This window comes from Balearica regulorum, chromosome 3, assembly GCF_011004875.1.
Source record: "Balearica regulorum gibbericeps isolate bBalReg1 chromosome 3, bBalReg1.pri, whole genome shotgun sequence".
Lineage (NCBI taxonomy): Eukaryota > Metazoa > Chordata > Aves > Gruiformes > Gruidae > Balearica > Balearica regulorum.
This window is the reverse complement of record NC_046186.1, coordinates 64,034,829-64,053,489: the sequence shown is the minus strand read 5'-3', so window position 1 is coordinate 64,053,489 and position 18,661 is coordinate 64,034,829. Positions and strand designations below refer to the sequence as shown.

At 37.3% G+C, this 18,661-nt stretch overlaps 1 protein-coding gene across 3 annotated transcripts in view; it reads right to left on the bottom strand.

The window, feature by feature from the left end:
* Positions 1 to 17,096: 17,096 nt before the first annotated feature.
* PDE7B (phosphodiesterase 7B) overlaps positions 17,097 to 18,661 on the bottom strand; it is a 178,749-nt gene continuing 177,184 nt past the window's right edge. For all 3 annotated transcript variants that reach the window (XM_075748191.1, XM_075748192.1, XM_075748190.1), the window contains one exon: positions 17,097 to 18,559. In XM_075748191.1, the coding sequence (XP_075604306.1) occupies positions 18,342 to 18,559 (218 nt within the window). In that variant the 3' untranslated portion in view covers positions 17,097 to 18,341. The remainder of the gene's footprint in view (positions 18,560 to 18,661) is intronic.

Genomic DNA, 18,661 nt, shown 5'->3' with positions numbered 1-18,661 from the left:
ACAAGTTTGGCCTACAGGAGCATTTTGCAGTGAGAATTTTGAATTTCAAAGTGTCTTTTCATTTTGGAAGGGAATTCTCTCAGATATTTCTTTAAACTAAGGATCTAGTGTCAGACTTAAGATGGATCTGCACATTTTAGTGAGCTGTGTGACCCTTTAGGTCGTTGGGTCTCTGATCTCTGATTTTTGTGTCAGTCTGATGTGAACTGAGTGGTCATGTAGTTTGTGTAGCTGATCCGCTTCCTTAGGGAAAAGAGTAAGTCATGGGCCATGTGATTTTTTTCAACTACATACCACCTACACATGTCATGAGAACAGATTCTTTGGTTTATGTAGTTCCAGATATAAATTAGGTTAGGCATTGAGCCTTGGTATACCTTGAGAAGTCTGTGGGTGGCATCTGGTAACATCTGACAGTTTTCAATATCAAGAAGATGAAAAAATAGTGGTGTTTAGTGATGAAAAAGTTAGCACCCATTGCAGAGATTTCTCCTTTTCAGAACTAATGGAAATGTGGCTTTGTCATCTTATTTTCTTTGACAAAAACATCTATCGACAACTTGGAAGCAACTTGAGGTTCTCTAAGATTGTCCATGCCCTGTTTACATACAAATAACCTTGTTTATATATGGTCCCTGACTGAATTGCTCAGTGACCATGCAACACTTAGAGATGGGGTAGTGATATGGGGGAGGAGGAAGAGACACAGGAACGTGAGCGCTCTATTGGTCTACTGGAACAATTTTGTGAAATGTTGTGTCTTCTTATTTTTATCACTGAAGAAGTCTGGAAAAGTTATTCTGCTATCACTCCTGATGAATTTTTGGGCAGGATGTCTTGCTTCAGGAGTTGTTGGGGAATGAAAGTTGGTTTTGTTTTTCCACTAGAAAGACTAAGAAATATGTATAGTATATCCAGTTTTTCAATTGATAAAATTGAAACAAGAATAAAAATTTTCCCTTAATTTGAGTAAATAGGGCTAGAAGGAAAAATACAATGCAGTTGTTTAAAAGCACTCTTAAGATTTTTTCTCTTGGAAATCCTAGGACATCTGAGTTCTCTATCAGTGAGTTTCTCATTACAAGAATATAAATACAATTACCTGAACAGCCAGAATGTCACTATTTGCTGATAAACTCCTATAATACACCAGACTTACTCATTACTTGTAAGGGACAATTAATGTATAATCTGTCATCTCTCTGGATGTGTAGGTACAGAGTTTGGCAGGGAAAGGCACAGCAGAGAATATGCAACAGTATTCACTGCCCTCAGTCTATTCCTTTTTTCAGGAATTAATTACAGTGCTCTTTAGTCCTACCTAAATAGTGAAATTATTTGTGGGGCTCTTGCAAAAGCCTAATTGATAAAGGGATCCTGCTAAACATGTTAGCCTTTGAGTTACTGATCAGAAGCCTTGGGGAAAAATCAATCCTGCAGGCAAGACTATGGAAACCACAGGTGTCCTGCTGTTGGTAAGTCTGCAGCCAGATTTCACTTCTGCTTTCTCTGAAATCTCTTTGCCAGGGATTGCAGGTATCTGGGAGATGTTCACGATCCTGGTTTGCTGTAGCAGGTTCTCAGAACAGACCTCCAGGTAATCTGCTAATACATTTTTTCATAGTGATACCTACTTCAACTACATCTGTATTACCTTCCAGGTCTATCTGAATAATCTATGAATTAATTGTGTATGATACTTTAGAGCATTGGCATTGCATATCTGTGAAATATGAATAGTTTGCACATTCTGTTCCAATGCTTAACATACTGCTGTGACTTGGCTGGAAGACACATAGAAAAACTGAAGTTTTCCAGTGGTCAAAATGGGCAGTGTCAGCCCACTGTGATGAGAGAAACAAGTGAAAATTTGACATTCGTATTGCCCTCAGTCAATGGCATGATTTGATTTTATAACTTCCAGTTGTTTTAAGATACAAGTCTATATTATTACAATTCTAAGTGAGAAAATGTAGTTTGGGTTTTTTTTGAACAGCATTGTCCTCAATATTAGTATAAGTATTTTTTTTTTCTCAGGCATGTGTATTCATCATACTTAAAGCATTTGGCATTGAGAATGTACTGCTATGTAAAAGATCTGTCTTGCATATAGTTTCCCGTGTATTAGTGAAGAATAATTTGATAATTATTTTATTTGTTTAGACATTAAGATTATATAATCTCTTTTATAAATTTAAACAATTTCTGTTATTCTTCAGTGTAACATATTAGCAGCTTATTTTAAAATCACAATTAGACTCTTACCTGCTCTATAAAAGCAGCTAGCTTCAGGTGGAATGTCTTGGCAATTGTGCTACGGGGTTTTTTTTAAGAGAACTGATGCAAGCACCAGTAGTTTCTTTAGGAATTTGATGCGGCTTTGAAGGCTTGCTGATTCTCTTAAAGTTTTAATGACAAACCTCTAGAATTTGAAAACTGATGGTGACCAAAACTGTAAAACCAAGCAGATTTTTACACGTATGTATTTATTTTATCCTGCTTTCTATTCTTTATTTTTCAGTGCTAGTGCCTGCAATCTCATAAACTTCTGTTCACATGTCAGCCCACAGGCCATTCTTTTGCCTTTTATCTTGTTTGGGAGAATTATTGCCAGACACAGAAAATGGTTCTTGAAACTTCTTTGAAGTGTAAGTCTAGGCATTAATTACCAAATTCTTTCAAAGTACCTGTAAAGTAAACTTTCATAATTTAGACTTTGTAGAGTCTAAGTAGTAGTTAAAAGATTTACAAGGCAGTTAATAGCTATCAGGATACTAACTCCTGATAAAATACTCGCTTTTGTGATTTTGTGTGAGGTTTTAAAATACTGAACTGATTTCTGTCTCTGGAGGTGTTTTGAAAGGACATACTATCCTTTCTCAGTTTCCTTTCACAGCTTACACTTTTGTTAATTTTTCCTTGCAAGACTGTTTTGAAAATCTTTGTTCATGGATAAAATCTACACAAGGTGGATGTGTGCTTTTTATTTGGTTATATCTTTGCAGTACTTATGTAATTTAGTATAACTTAATAGCTAAGCTATTGTAGTATTTCTTCGATAAATGTACTGATTTTTTTCCCTTTCTTGCCTTATTGCTTGTATGCAGCATCATATTTTCTGTACAATATATGTATTGCAGTTCTATTCCATTAGTTGTTTCATTATCCTTTTTTGTCTCAATACTTCTTCCTGCGTTGGCGTAGTCAGACTCTTTCGGTCACTGTCTCCTTCAAAATTTTCTCTTTTCAACGTGTAAAGATTATTAAGAGAGAATAGTAATCTTCAGGGGATAAAAGAAACAGGTTAAAAAGAAGAGAGGAGCTATTACAAAAAAGCACGTTTGAACCATCTGGTTCGTCAGCAAGTGTACTGGCCTTGGTTAACAAATATAGTTCTGCCACTGAGAAACTGGAAGTAGGTAAATACTATAGTGGTAGGTACAGGAGCTTCCCACAGACAAACTCAGTGTACTTTAAATTGTCCCTTTAATTTCAATGATTTGGACGTGAAGCATGTAGCTTAACTAGAAGGAAAAGGATACCAGTTGTAACTCACCCATGTATAAAGGGATTTTTTTCATTATTTTTCAAAATACTCTGTTGAAGTATGAAGCTGAAGTTACTATAAACAGTATAGCAAAAAAGGACAGGTATTGGATAGTAAGTATAGAAGGGATTTTGTAAGAAAAGGAAAAAATCTTCTAAGGTCATTAAAAGTAATGCATGTGTTGTGAGAGAATAACTCTAGTTACGTAAAAAGAAGCAAGACATGGATTAATGCTTGTATCTGTTTGTATAAATCTGCTTTTGTTTCTTGCAGTTTGACTAATGTGAAAGGCACAATCTGGACGGGTCTTTGCAAGCTTTTTCCTCTCTTGCTGTTCGGAAATGTTTCAGTGGTTTATGACGATGTACATCATGCTCTGTAGTTACACCTTGAAACTTTTTGTTTAGGAGCCCAATGTCTAACTGCTTAGACATTATGTTAACAATAACTAAAATTATGTTGTGGGTAAAGGCTAAAGACGACAGCTGCCCTTCAATTACAAATTCTTGTGCTCTAGAAATATTTTCTCTTTTTAATAGCAGTCACCGACAGAACAGAACTAATTTCTGTTTACTATCAGTTTTCAATGTACTTTTTGTATCTCTAATTATTCAGCAAAGAAATGTTTTGCCTGTCCATCTGTGGGTGTTTGTTAATAAAATAGCTATCTCGTATAAGATAACTAATATTAACCCAAATGTCTGTGTTATTTAATTTATATTAGGACAGCTCAAAATTATGTTACAGATAAATGATCTTGGCCCGTGTTTAACAGAAAAAGAAATGACTGAAAACCACTTCATTGTGACTATGAATCCTATATATTTATATATGGAAGCACCTACAATAGGTATTTGAACTTGCCATCCTAGCAAAAAATAGAAGATTCTAAAACCTTCTGTGTTGCTAAAGGGATCTTTTTCTTTAAATTAAAATGTCATGTTTTGTACTAGGAGATTGAAATAGTAGTTTCATTTGCAATATCATAACTTTACTCTGTTTTATCTAGCTATAATTTAGCTATTTAGCTGAAGGACATTAATGATTGTGCTAGACATTAGTTTCCACAGTATTCTTTATTTAGAGAATTAGTTCTAATAGCTAATTATAATAATAAAAAGGCCCTTCTTTTGATATTCAGTATTTTCCCCAATAATCCTGTCAGCAATATCTCTCCTTCTGCAATGGGAATTTGACTTTTTTTTTTTGCATGTTGAAAGGAAAACAATGTGGTGCTTTTGTTCCAGCTATGTTTCTAGTCCTCTTTACATTTTAATTTCTGCTTATATTTTCCTTCAGGCTATTTGCCTGGAAGACTGAAGGAGGCTTTAAAAGCAGATTATTTCTCTGTGTGAGCAGGAATGTTCAGACTCTCATTTGGTTGTTATTGGGATGGAAGTATTCATACCTTTTGTTTAAGGCTAATTTAGGCATTTAATTTCAATGGATCAGAGAACCAAAAGCAGGAGCTTAAATTCCCTCTTTAGGTAATGGAGAGAGAGCAGCACAGTGTGCAGAGCTGGAGTTGGCACTGGTTGCAGTAGACGCCTAATCAGTAAAAAATGTCTTAGAATAAAATATATTTGAAAATGTTGAAAATAATTGATGTAAACAGTAGATACATTCAGCAGTTGAACTGCAGGTATTTAACCACAAGAGAGCAGTGTTCCACCAGTTCTACACTGCAAGTCTTAAATTTAGAAGTAATTCTGCTTTGTCAGTAATACATCTAACAGCAAAATTTTAATGCCTTCATATTTTTACCTTTTTAGTGGTATTCACTAAATTGTAGAGGTACAAGCTTCTAACTTACTAGTGTTATGGTGAACTCTATTTATGTGTATTTGGATTAGTAAAAATCACCAGGCTGGTTTATTCTCTCATTCACAAAACAAATCTGCTACTTCTTTTTCTAGGAGAACAGACAGAAGATTTTATGTGATGAGTTAGAAAAGAGCTTCATCTGAAAGTAATCCTTTCCTGAAGAAACAGCCTCTCATATCCCATGTAAAATGGCTATTGGAGAAAATTTCTGTTTGTGGTGCAGTACACACATAATGAGCGTTGCCATGGAATTGCAGGGATTCGTGTAAATAACTTTTAGGTTATACAAGTGATAATATGCTGGTACTTACTGATTAAAAGTCAAAGTGACCATCTGGCATAAAAAAATTACACTTTTCTTTCGGATGAAAGATTGTTCTCTGCTCCTGTAAGCAGACACATTCTTTGCTTGTCACATGTAAACAATGACTTGAATGAGTTCAGGTGCCCTCATAAAGCTGAGCAAGTGTATGTTTGCAGGGTTGGGCAAAGTTTAACCTTCCGTAATGTTTCTGCATTGCTATCGACTTCATTAGAGCTGCTAGAGTGGAACTAAAGGTAGTATTTAGCTACATTTTTTTAAATAAGAAATACTTTACCTATCCTATCACCTTGAACAGTGGAGAACTTGTACATTTAAGTTCTCTATTCTTGCCATCTGTGCTTCCCCTTTAGTACTCTGCAGTTTACTTAACGGGGAAAGTTAAACTAGATTGATTGTTCCCACTTCTCTGTTTTACTTTTTTGTAAAAGTAAAAACTCTGTAAAAACTCTGTTTTTATGCTGTACCACAGCAGCTGTATTTGCTGGGATGCAGTTGCCACTGAGCAACAGCTGCTGGTATAAAGGAGGAGTAGGAAGAAATTCGAAGTAAGATTGGTTTTAGCTTCTTCACATGTTATTGTTGCCTTATGGTTGTCTGGCTGGTATTTTAGTCATCTTTTTCCATTACACTTTTTCTAGTAGGTGTATTGCTTGACTTATATACCATGTTTGACTGCCATCTACTTGATAAGCCAGGCTGTTTTTGTTATGCTCTTTCCTTGCTTGTGAGGAAGTGTTTCTGAATAGAGGTCAAGCTCAATGTTCTTGTTTTTAATTTTCTTAAGTTAGGAACTGCCTTACCAGCATGTACAGTGGTAAAGTAATCTAAAAAAAGTCAGGACTTTGTGATAGGAAAAATAGCTAGTTTGAGGTTGTACTTTGATTTGACTCAGGCAAAATGTGGGCTTTATCAACAACCCCTGTTCCTTATCTGCCAGTTTGATCACTCAGATGTTTTTCATCTGGTTGTGTTTGCTTCTTATGTCTTCTCTTCCTCTCATGTGCACTGTCTGTGTGTATCTGAATTATATTAAGGTTTTATTTGTTATGTTTCTGCAGGGTCTTGTTTTTCAAAACTTCTAGTAAATCTTCAGCCCCCTTTATTATTTCTCAGTAGTGACTTAGTCTTTTCTTTAAGATTCGAAGAGGATATTTTGTATTTAGTATGTTAGAACAATGAGGCTGCTAGCAAGACTGATCTCTACCAAATACTCTATAACATAGTTTGTCACTGATACCATGATTTTTGATGTTGAGTTAGAATTTTGAGGTCACAAATGAAAGAGAGAAATATTAACATGTGGTAAGCTACATAAACAGAATTCGGGAGGTTCCGCTTTGTGCCTTGTAAGCCTTTGGTGCTGTTGCTAGGAGAAGAGCATGTTAACAGTTCTCTAGGCTAGTAGTTGCCTGGGGAACCCACAGAAACTCGTGCTATTTCTACACATCTGTACAAACTCACGGACAATCTTTTTCTTCTGTGTGCTCCCCTTTCCCCCACTTTCTAGTGTAATAAAAGCCATGGATGAAGGACGTTGTGTCTTGATGACAGGACTCAGTTCTTTCTCATTCTCCAGCATACAGGTCTGCCTTACAGAAAAGACCCAGTAGCTTTGAAGAAAATGGTATATGGCCAGACCTTGACTGAGCACAGTAATCCTGAATAGTTGACCTGATACGAGTTGAGGATCATGAACATTGCACCTGATAATGTTACTGGCACAGGTGAACTTTCATTTGGAAGTTGTTGCCATTCCGTTGCTTAAACAAGAATCAAAGTTTCACTTATGAATTGCATACATTTTTAAGAAAAGTGAAAAGTATTTACTTCAAAAAAAGCAGGATCACTAATTACTATAAAGTAATTTTCTAATGGAAGAATAAGTTAAACTCTGCTTGCTAGAAAAAAGCTTTAAACTGTGGATGGTTAAGCAATTTGAATCTGCAATTCTAAAGAAGTTGGCTGACAGACATATCTGGCCTTTTATGTTCACTTTGAATAAACCTTGGAGTAATACAGAAATTCAGAAAAGTATTGTAGCATCTAAGTTTTCTTTTTAAGAAAAGTGGGGTGAACCAGGTGACTACAGGCCAATTAGCATGTATCAATTCTAGGCAAAAAATCTGTATGATGGGTTCCTGTTGCAGATTTGGAAATTCTTCTATAACAGGAGTGGTCTCATACGACTTTATTGGAAAACAGATCTTTTAAATCATCTTTAACAAAAATAGCTGTCATAGAATAGTGTAAATTAAAATATAGCATTCATATTATCCACAAAGTATATGTTAAATGGATGTAGAACTGATTAACTGGCAGATAATAGTAATCACTGAGAGGAAGTATTTGTACTAGAGTTATAGAGAATGGTTCTAGGTTAATGCAGTTTCATATTTTCAGTAATGAAATAAGTAATAAAATTTGTGGATAATTAAAACCAGAAATTACATTGTGAGAAATAATGAAGATGGGAACAATGGCACAAAGCCATAATGATAATGCCATATTATGTTAGGTCTTGAGAAACAAAGTATGTTCTAGTACAGTCAGTTGGAAAACTCTAAAGGAGTTTTATTCAAATTTACAGGTTTTGCTGCTGTATTATTTCAGAAACAGAAAATCTGTTTGCAGTAACCTGATTTGTCTGTGAATGCATGAAGAGGAAAAAAAAAAGGTACTAAAAGCCTCTTTCTCTGACAGAGAGAAACATAACACTAACTGGTAGCAGGAAGTGAAAACTAGAATAATTTGAGAGTGTATTTCAGTGATGAGCAGTGAGAAGTGGTGACTCTTATTTCTTCTCTGTAGCAGAAACCAAAGCTAGTTCTACAGTGAACCAACTATGGAGTGAAACAAACAAAACCAACAAAGAAGCCCTACAGCTTCTGATATCTAGATGATCGAGGCTTATTGGGTGTAAAAGCTCAGGTCTCACATGAATTGGGTGAACTTTCTAAGAGATTTTTCTTGGCTGAGTCACCTTTTGACAACGGGCCTTCCTTCTCTCCCCCCTACGTTATTTTCTGCAGAGAAGTTTTGAAGTATGTTTATTTTCTAATGTATTTATCATAGGTTGTCTTACAAAGAGATCAGCTCTTACTGAAGATACTTGTTTTAAATTCAAAAGTACTTTGTTTCACAGAGGGAGGAGCCTGTGCTACTCTTGAAGGCGCAAACTCTTTGCTGATATTCAGAGCTTTAAGAAGCCTCCATACTAGCATAGTTCTCAGTAAAATTTAAGTTTGTAGATGTGCTGTGCCAGCTGAAAAAAGGCATCTGCATTATTATATAAGATGTCCCTGAAAGCAATGTAACACCCACAGGCAAAACTTGAAGCTGTCAAGCAACTCAAGAGTGATGATGTAAGCTCTTCCTTTAAATTAATGACACTGAGGTACCAGAAAGAAAGAACTGCACTTGGATTGGTGAAGGAATAAACTCTTTCCTCAAAAAACCCAGCAAAATGTACTTTTTCTTTTAAGGTACTTAGAGGTGATCAATTCACTTTTTCCACAAAACCATAGAAGTTTAGTAAATAAACTCCACCTTTATCTAGCATTTCACGTACAATATGACTGTCGAGCTGTAATAATAATTTCATTAGTGGTTTATATTTCAAAGCCTGCAAACGTGGGCCTAAGTAGTGGGACTATCCAGAAGAAAATGAAGTCTGTTGGTAACATGAAGTTTTATCATGGTATGTTTAGGTCTTGGGCAGATAGAGGATTTGGCAAAAGACAGCTGAAGTCCAGATGCTTTTCCTACACTCCTTCCTAAGCAAACAGTAATACTAATATTTTTAACTATGAATCCTTAAAACTGGGAAACTGAAATGTATACAATAATGTCTTAAACAAAACTAGGTTTCACACTGCAGTAAAATGTACTTAAGTGTGATAGGAATTGAAGCTGACCTGAGCCTCAGGAAAATGTTTCTCTTGAAATCAGAAACCCAGGTTTTCTTGCAATAAAACCTCCATAGTTTTAACTAGGGAGAACTTGGAAATGACTGAGGAAGACAGAAAATAAAAAGGGGGTTGGAAGTAACTCTTCTTCTGCTTATCGTGCCCTTGCGTGTGAGTCCTTGCATCCACTTACTCAGAACCTTTCTGAGTTGCAGCAAAGTCTCTTAGGCCCCTCTTGTGTAGGTGACAGCAAAGCCTCACAAGAATTTTGTTTACTTGCTGCGTTCTCCAAGTGAGCTGTGAGCTTCTTGCTGTGGCTCTCTTACATGAAATACGCTGCGGTGTCTGACTTTTCTCTCTTCCAGCCCAATCCAGAGCATCTCAGAGAAGGACCCAATCCAGAGCATCTCAGAGAAGGAAGAATTCCTTCTCTCTTTTGAGGGTGAGGGGAAGTCACTGTGCTCTTTAAGAGAACATAACGTATGATTTGGAACATAACAAATACCGTATTTTCCCAAAGCAAATTTTTTTTTTGTCTTGCTTGTGACTAGTTGGTGTCTTCAAGAAGCTGACTGTAATTAGGTGTGCATGGGGGGCAAGAGATCCAAGAAGGCAAAAATGGGGGCTTGATAATCAGTTTTAGTCATCCCGAGATGGGACTTCTGCTACAGCGAGCACAGAGGAATTGTGAAGGTTGAGTGCAGAAGGAAGTAAATTACACAGCCTCTTACCCAGGTTTCTTCACTTTCGTTCACTAATACCCTCAGATAATATAATTTGTGTGTTATCTTTATAGCTACAGTGAAGGTAAATGCAGGAAGTGTATTTGCTATTTTAAAACTTTTGTATGCACCTTTATGCACCTAAAGCATGTGCATACTCACCTGCTTTGAGTAGCTGAAGTACCCATCCAACATCACCACTGATTTATTTAATTTATGTTTCTTAGTTTGTTTAATGTCTGTCTTTACATAGGCAATCTTCAGGTAGCAGCATTATTGAGAAAGGTTTCCCTTTAATGTGGGAGTTGGGGCAGTTACTATACATATGTATATGCATCTTAATTAGGCCTTAGTGCTGATAACAGGTACTTCAAAGCACACAGTGCAAATGGCCACTCTGTCATGTTTCTTGCAGTAATGCTAGAACTGGTGGTGTGTTGACGCTTTTGATACATTAGAGGGGAAACCTGCTGGGCATAGGTACCATAGAGGGCAGTGCCAATGTCCCGAAGTACTTGCTATATACATGGAACCTCATCCCAACAAAACTATAGGTTTTAAAGTAATTCCACTTATGTTTTGATGTCTCAGTTGATGATACTAATATATATATATATTTTCCTTCTCCCTCTAAAGATTGAATTGAAATATATTTATCCAATGCAAAACAGGAAAGATACAAAAGAGTGGTCTTTGGGACAATATTTTATCTTTCTTGTTGAATCGTGTTTCAGTACTTCCTATTTTCTTTGGATTTTGATTGCCTGAAGTGACTAGCCCCAAGTTTGTCTCCAGTTGTTGGTTGGTCCTGCTACAGAAATGAGCCTGGGCATCAAATACATGTGTAGCTCTAAATTTTTCTTTTTGGTGGCTAGAATTCTTCCATAAATATGTTTATGTATGAGGTAAACTCATAGGAATCCTCTGCAAATATGAATGAAAACTCTGGATTTGAAATGTAAAAGCTGCTGACCTGCACAAGTAGGTCATGACAGCATCATTCTAAACTAAAGGTTGGTTTAAGTCCCAAAGTATGCTTTCTCCAAGATTATGATTTTAGTAATACTTATTTGTAACCGTGAATTTTGGTTTTGTTCATACAAATGTTCAATCGTCTTTTAAGTTTTGCAATGTGGTTAAAAGTTAATGTATTCTTGTGGCAGCAACTTCCACGCTTTACTTTGTTTTACCTATGTTTTGATTTGGAGTGAAATAGAAGCTCTCCATCTGCCTAAATGTTCACTTTTTTTCTAGGTGGTACTAATGAAGCTATAGTCTTTTCTGGAGATTTTTTGTGATCCAAATTGGTTTTTGCCACCCTTCTTTGCCTTTCCCACTCTTGGACTTTCTAGAGAGGGGTGATTAGTATGAAAATGATGGCATAGAATTTATCTCCGGGTGGTAGGAGAGGTGGAGATAATAGTACAACTCCTCTTTATCCCTGTTTGTATGAATTCCAATATTCCATTTTAGTTACAATTTCTTATAACACTCAGCTCCCCTTCCTAATCTAGTACAATATATTTAGAGCCCTGTAGGGTATAGGATTCAACTCCTCTCTCTAGTGTATTACCATAAAATTGTCTGGCATGAAATTCATCTGCTGTTGGGATTCTCATTTCCTTGTGTGTTTAGGTCTATGTGACCCTGCATAGACACCCAAGGTAGCTTTTAGGAAGTGGTGCTGCTGGTAGCAACATTCAGTTGTCACGGATGGAGCTGTTGCATGATGTTTAGTAAAACTCTGCCTGAGACCCAAACTAGGCTAGGCTATAGGAAGGTCATGCATTGGTTTTAGTGGCAGAGCCAATTTAAGCCCTCTTTCCCTTTATCCTGTGATTCATTTTCTGTCTGTCCCTAAACAGCTGTTTGAGACTGCACTGTACACGTCACTGAAAGATTGAGAGGTTTAGGAGTGGGAGCACCAGAAGCCTGCCTTGTTGCTAAAACCAGCATATTTTATAACTACACCCATGTTAGCTTGGAGAGGATGGGACTGTGTTGGAGACTGGACAGACCCTGCCTTCCTCAACGGAAAAGGAGTGTCTGTCACTTAAATAATTGTTTGTCACATGCATGTTGTATTGCTGCTTTTCTTAATGAATAGTTACATTTCCTGAACTTCCACAGTTAAGTCTTTGGCCAGGACAAAAAAATTGCCCTATTATGAATTTTTCTTTTGCTATTGAGTAATCATTTCAATTTGCTAGTCTACATTATTTGTTTTGAACCATTAAACATCAGCATCCACAGAGACAGTGCCTGTGCAAAGTAGGAAGATGTATTGACTTAGCTGTGCTTGAAAATAACACTGCTAAATCTGTTGTGGAAAACTGGGAGTGGTTTTCCAATGCTAACTATGTAAAACTTCTGGAGAAACCGTCACAACTCCATCTATATACAGGACAGATCTCTAAGCGGCTTCATTCTAGAATTTATTCTGCAGTTCAGCTTGCATTGGGAGGAGACATGAAAACACTTTTGATTATGATTCGGAAGGGTTTTTTTTTTTAAGAAAGTAAATTTAAAATGTTGGCTAATTAACACTGAACCCAAATATATTTCCACCTCCTATATTCAATTCAATTGTAGGACTTGCACTGCACAAACTATATGAGTATTGCTGCTGAAGACTTTGAGGTACAAATGAAGTCTGGCTTTAGAAATGTTTCAAAATCAAGAAGAGTCCCTGCAGTGACAAACATCCATCAGCGATGACAAGTATTTCTCACTGAGAAATATTTATCAGTGTGGAACGTCAATACTTCCCATATTTTCAGTTAAACTTCACAAGCCTTTGTCATGTTGCACATAACACATACAACATGGTCTGCAACTGAGAAATGAGAAAATGGAAATTAAAACTGACCAATGATATTAAGAACTAATTACTGGAACGGAAACAATAGTAGAAGACAACTCCCTCTTTAAATATTGGAATAGGGAAACATTTCCCCTGTGGTTTGAAAATCCTTCTACTATATGCTTAGGAGAAATATATGGAAAGGCTTTCCTTGCTGGTAACTCCATATAAATTCCTGCAGCAAGGCTAAGGCTAAATTTAGAGAAAAGTTCTTCTCAGCAGCAGTGCACTAGGGCAGTGATCATCCTGTTGGCAGGAAGGGAGAGGCAGTGGAAAGATGGATGCAGCACAACTTTTGCTGCCTTGTCAAACCAGAATGTCTTCTGCAAACTAAGGAGATGCTTTCAATCAACTGGCTCTACCAAAGAACTTTGGACACTTATTTTTTTTTTATTTATTTTTTATTAGTTGTCATTCTTTGACATGATGAATACTTACAGCAGTATGTTAAAAAAGATACAGTTAAGTCTCTTGGCATCACTGCATAGCAGTCACAGCATTTTCACACAATCTAGTGCTTCCTTTCAGAATGATGCATATGGCATATATACGCACATATGGGGGCTGATTCTTGGTCCCAGTGAAGTTGGTGGGACCAGTGTTTGGCCCATAGAGTTGTATAAGATATGTGAATATGTATATATAAAATGCTTTACAATAAACATGACATATACAATCTTGAATTCAAAGATAAGCAGAATATATTTTACATCCAAGTCAAACTTATGCTCTGCACTTAATGTTTATGTACCTAAAATATTGGATGGATTATAGAAACAAATAATAGAATAGTTTGCACCAAACAAAGAAATTTGGATACATATTCATGGCATGAAGCTTGCCGTGGGTTTTTGTTTTGTTTTGTTTATGTTTTGAGGTGGCTTTTTTTGGATTTGCAGGATCTTAATTTAAATTGAAGTATTGATTTTTGTGGGCCAGGAATGGGGGATGTTGGCATCAGGAGGGGAATGGGAGTACTTCATGGACAACTCAGCTGAGTGACTTAAAATATAAGGCTATAAATTATGGCTGGTACCCTGACTGATACCTGAAAATAAAATTATAACTACTTGAGTGTTTCTCCTTTCCAAGGAGAGCCCATTCAGGAGGGCTAGTATACGTTCTGTCTCTGCTTTGTTGGAAATTTTTTAACAGAAATTTCAACCACAGATTGGAAAAGCTGGTGAGATGGCTATGCAGTGTGAAAACAGGCTTATCTAATTTACTGTGGTAACAGCCTTCTCACTGATCATTTGGGTAGACTTTGGTTTTCTTCAAGAAAACCAATAGCTTGAACAAAAGTAATTGACCCACGTTGTAGATTAGGTTAGATGATATACTGCAGATCATGTGGAGGTTTTTTCCTCCATAGAGTCTACTTAATTTCAGCTACTCCTCTGTGTCTGTATTTCAAAGGTACACATTTTCAGTAGTCCCATTTTTCCTCTTTTGGCTGGTGGCTGGAATGTTGACCCTTAAAAACCCAAAGGTAGGTAAAATCTTTACTTAACATATGCATTATTTTAACCAGCCTAAAAGTTTAACTTATCACCACTTTCTTTTATCATCATTATTATTGTTGTTATTTATACAGGATTTGCCTCTTTGATGGTATGAAATCTGCATTTAAAGAAATTAGGTTTTAATCAAATGAATTGCATTTGTGGGGCATAAAAGCATTTTGAACTCCTGCTTTTAGCACTTTTCTGCTTGTTTCCTTACATGAAAAACCTAACCCAGTTTTAAAACTTCGAAATCTTTTAGCTGCACTGGCCCAATAAGAAATAAAAATAATTTACAAGGGCTTTCTGTAAAGTGGCTAATAGGGCTGTCAAGACAGAAACCTGTATTACCTGCAGTAGATGTTTTTCTGTTCTGTGCATCTAGCATTCTGTTGGCATCCTGGGGAGAAATCCCAGTACAGAAATGTCCTCCGAACTAGAGGACACCAAATGTGTATCACAACTGCATATACTGAGCACTGGTGCTGCTGGATTGGCTGTATCGGGTACGGTTTGGTGGCTTCTACAGGGAATCCAACGGCAGCATTTTGCATTACAGACCCCAGAGAAATCTGGCTGCCGGGCATCTGCTGCCAGAGCCTAAATCTCAGCGCGCTTTTCTCAGGAGCACCTGAGGCAATCTGGCCCGGACCCAAACTTGTGTAACGGGTTTGACTTACAAGTACAGAAGCATTTCTGGAGCCACCCTGAACCTATTTCAAGTGCTTCATTAGACAAAGTGATTGAAATCTAGCAAGTATGTTCAGTGCACCAAAACAACCCACAACCTGTTCATTTTAAGAGCAGCTTTCTGAAGTTGGGAAGTTTTACCTTGGTAAGAGCAGACTTATAATGGACCCCGTAGGCTCTAATTACAGAAAAGGACTTGGTTTTATTGTAGCTATTACAGAACTTGATTTGTACCTAAGCTTTCCTGTTGGGCCTATTTTCTGGAAGCTCCTCAGAAACAGCTCAACAATGTTATCTGTCAAGAGCTTTTTATGCTGCTAGACACCGGGTTTGTTTAACTAAACTTCAGAACATTTTGAAAAAATCTTTGAACTAGATGGAAAATGGCTTCCATTTCTTAGTAAAAAGACAAAACAAGGGAAATTATAGCCTTTTGTATGTACTTAAGTGCTTCTAAGTAGCACATTACACTGCTTGTGTAATGTCCTAATAATTGTCCTAAATCTGTCAGGAGTAGGAAAGATACACCTAAAAATCTGCAAAGTGGTGATGCTCCCGCCCCCACCATCAGGTGGTTAAAAAGACATTTATGTCCTGTAGTTAGAAATAATTTTATTCTATTACAACTCTCTCTCTCTCCCTGCTTGTTATGGTACTTCTAATATGTGAGGCCCATTTAGAAGAGGGAGGAAGAAGAATGTTTTCTACTACTTTTAGCTTACAAAATAGTAGAGAAGAAAATCATTATTCTCAGGATGCTTTGTGCTCTCACAATGAGAACAAAGTTCCACCTTCCTTCTTCACTGGGTTTCAGTCTCCTTCTCTGAAGATACAGGCCCAATGAGTTAGTAGAGTAAAGCATCCTTTACTAAAACTTAAGCTTTTTATTTTCCTTTAAACATATTAGTTACCTTATGAGCCTGAACACTTTGACTATCAAGTCAATATTCCCTATAATTGAGGAAAAAAATCTATTGTATTTCCTCTTGCACTTTTATGAATAAATATTATCTTTCTCAAACACCAACTTAAATAGCTCTTTCTTTGTTGGTCTCTCTAAGATATTCTCATCCCAATGTGATTATAGGGCCATATCTGCTGGTCCTTCTGGAAAACAGCTACACAGATTTGATGTACTGGGGCTTTACAACAACACTACACTTCACCTGAATGCAATTAATTTTTTCTAAGGGCAGAGGAGAAGGGGACAATTGCTTTGGTGCAATGCAGGATTGTGTCCGACAACACAATCTCCTTGAAATGATGGAAGCTTAAGGAAAGTTTTATGAAGACTATCCAAACTGAGGTTGTTTATGGCATAGATAAGGCCATGTATCTTTCACAAACAGGAGACCACAGAAAATTCCTCGGCTACTATGGTAGTTAAGAGGATTTTTCTTAACAGTCCGACTCCAACGCATTTTTTTCCTTCACTGAGTCAGACTGATCTAGTTGAAGGGGGTTTTTTTTTGTTTGTTTTTGGTTTTTTTAATGAAAAGAAAAATACAAATGCATTTCGATGCTGGCTATCTAAGGAGGGAATGTGGGGAAAAAATCAGCTACACTGCAACATCACTCGAGAAAACAACTGGACTCCAATACTACTAGAATGTCGTGCTTTGTAGATCACTAAGCTATTTAATAAAAATTCACACTCTTGAATAAATGGTAATCGGGTTGAACTGTCAAATTATGTGGTGTTGCTGTGGGTTTTGGTGTTTGTCTTAAACTTCAGGCTCTGTGAAGCGTTTACCTAGACCGAATGTGCAAGGTGCCATGGATTAACAAGACGGACCCATATGGAATGTGTTTGAAGTTTTCAAGAAGTTATCCTGCCAGACTTCATTCCTTAATGACCTTTGATACACCTTGGGTCGTGGAAAGGCAGTTCAGAATCCTATCTTGTGATCATATGATTTTGGCAGCTATCAGAAGATGAAGGATGCTAAAGTTAAGGCTTTTATCCACAAACAATGGTGTATATTAATAAACTCTCTACCATATTTACAAATGCTTTCTCTTGTATTAAAACTAACAGTATTCTGTTCACAGTGCCAATGTTTTTACAGGTAGCAATCCCACAGTACTCCAGTATTTTGGCATGGGAATCAGTAGCGCTTTGTATTTACAGAAAATGTACACATATGAATATAAACATGTTACTTGAAACAGTACTCAAAAGATAGATCTGTTCGTGTTTCAAAGGTTTAGACTGTACAACACCTTCCCTTTTGGTTGTGAGGGAATACTGTTCCTTGCAATGAGAAGATGCCCGTCTTTTATCCAAAGTGGCATAAAAATGATTACCAAAATGAGCCTTGTTACACTGGAGTTGTGTATACGGAGAGTAACTTCAGTCCAGGTTTATAGATCTGTTGTTTAGTGCACAGAATACAAAAGTTAAAAAGGTTTTTGTTTTAATTACTAAAATAACCAGACTCGCTCTGCCCTCTGTAAGCGCTGTCTCACTCAGCCAACGTCCTCTGGATGCTGGAGATGCTGGTGGTTTCACGTGCAGCCCAGCTGCCAGCCTGGAAAGCCTATGGCGCTCTGGGCCTATATACATGTGTCACAGTATGACTCGTGGTAAGTGAACATATAACCAAGAGTGCCTCTATCATCTCCCCTGTTCTCTCAGTAATCCTCCCTGCTTCGTGGCAGCCGTAACCAGCCCGGCTTCAGTACTGCTGACTGGGACTCCGCGTTCGGGCAGTTCATGGTCAGAAGTGATGAATGGCGTCAGGCATGCGCAGAATGAAGAGAGGGGAGAGGAACGCGAAAGAGATCCAGAAAGGAACCCAGAAGAACCGTGGGCTTGTTTGTGAGGACCCTTGAAGCTTCTACTTTGCCATTTCTTCGTTTTCCACGGTCTTGACAACAGGCTCCTAGCTCCCCAGGATTTTGTTTGCTGCTGTGATCAAGACGGAGATAGCAGTGCTCTAAGGAAAAGTGCAAAGCTGCCACTAAGGAGTCTCTTCTTCATTTAAAGTCTGTTCTTGGCTGCCAGTCACTTGACCTGAGTGGTCATTGCTCCTACTACTGCTGTGTTGCTTGTGGAGCAAACTCCTCCACTTGGCCTTGTTCCTCCTGAGATGGTTTAGCATATTTTCAGATAGGGGGGTATCGCCTGTAAACTGGGCCCACCTCTCAAAGAGTGGCTCTACGATGTACGTCATGAACCCTGGGGAAACACACAGAGGACAGCAGGTGAGGCACAAATTCATTCCCTGAGTGCACTTGCCCCATAGAGTGCCTCGAGAGAATACAGCAATATAAATGGCAA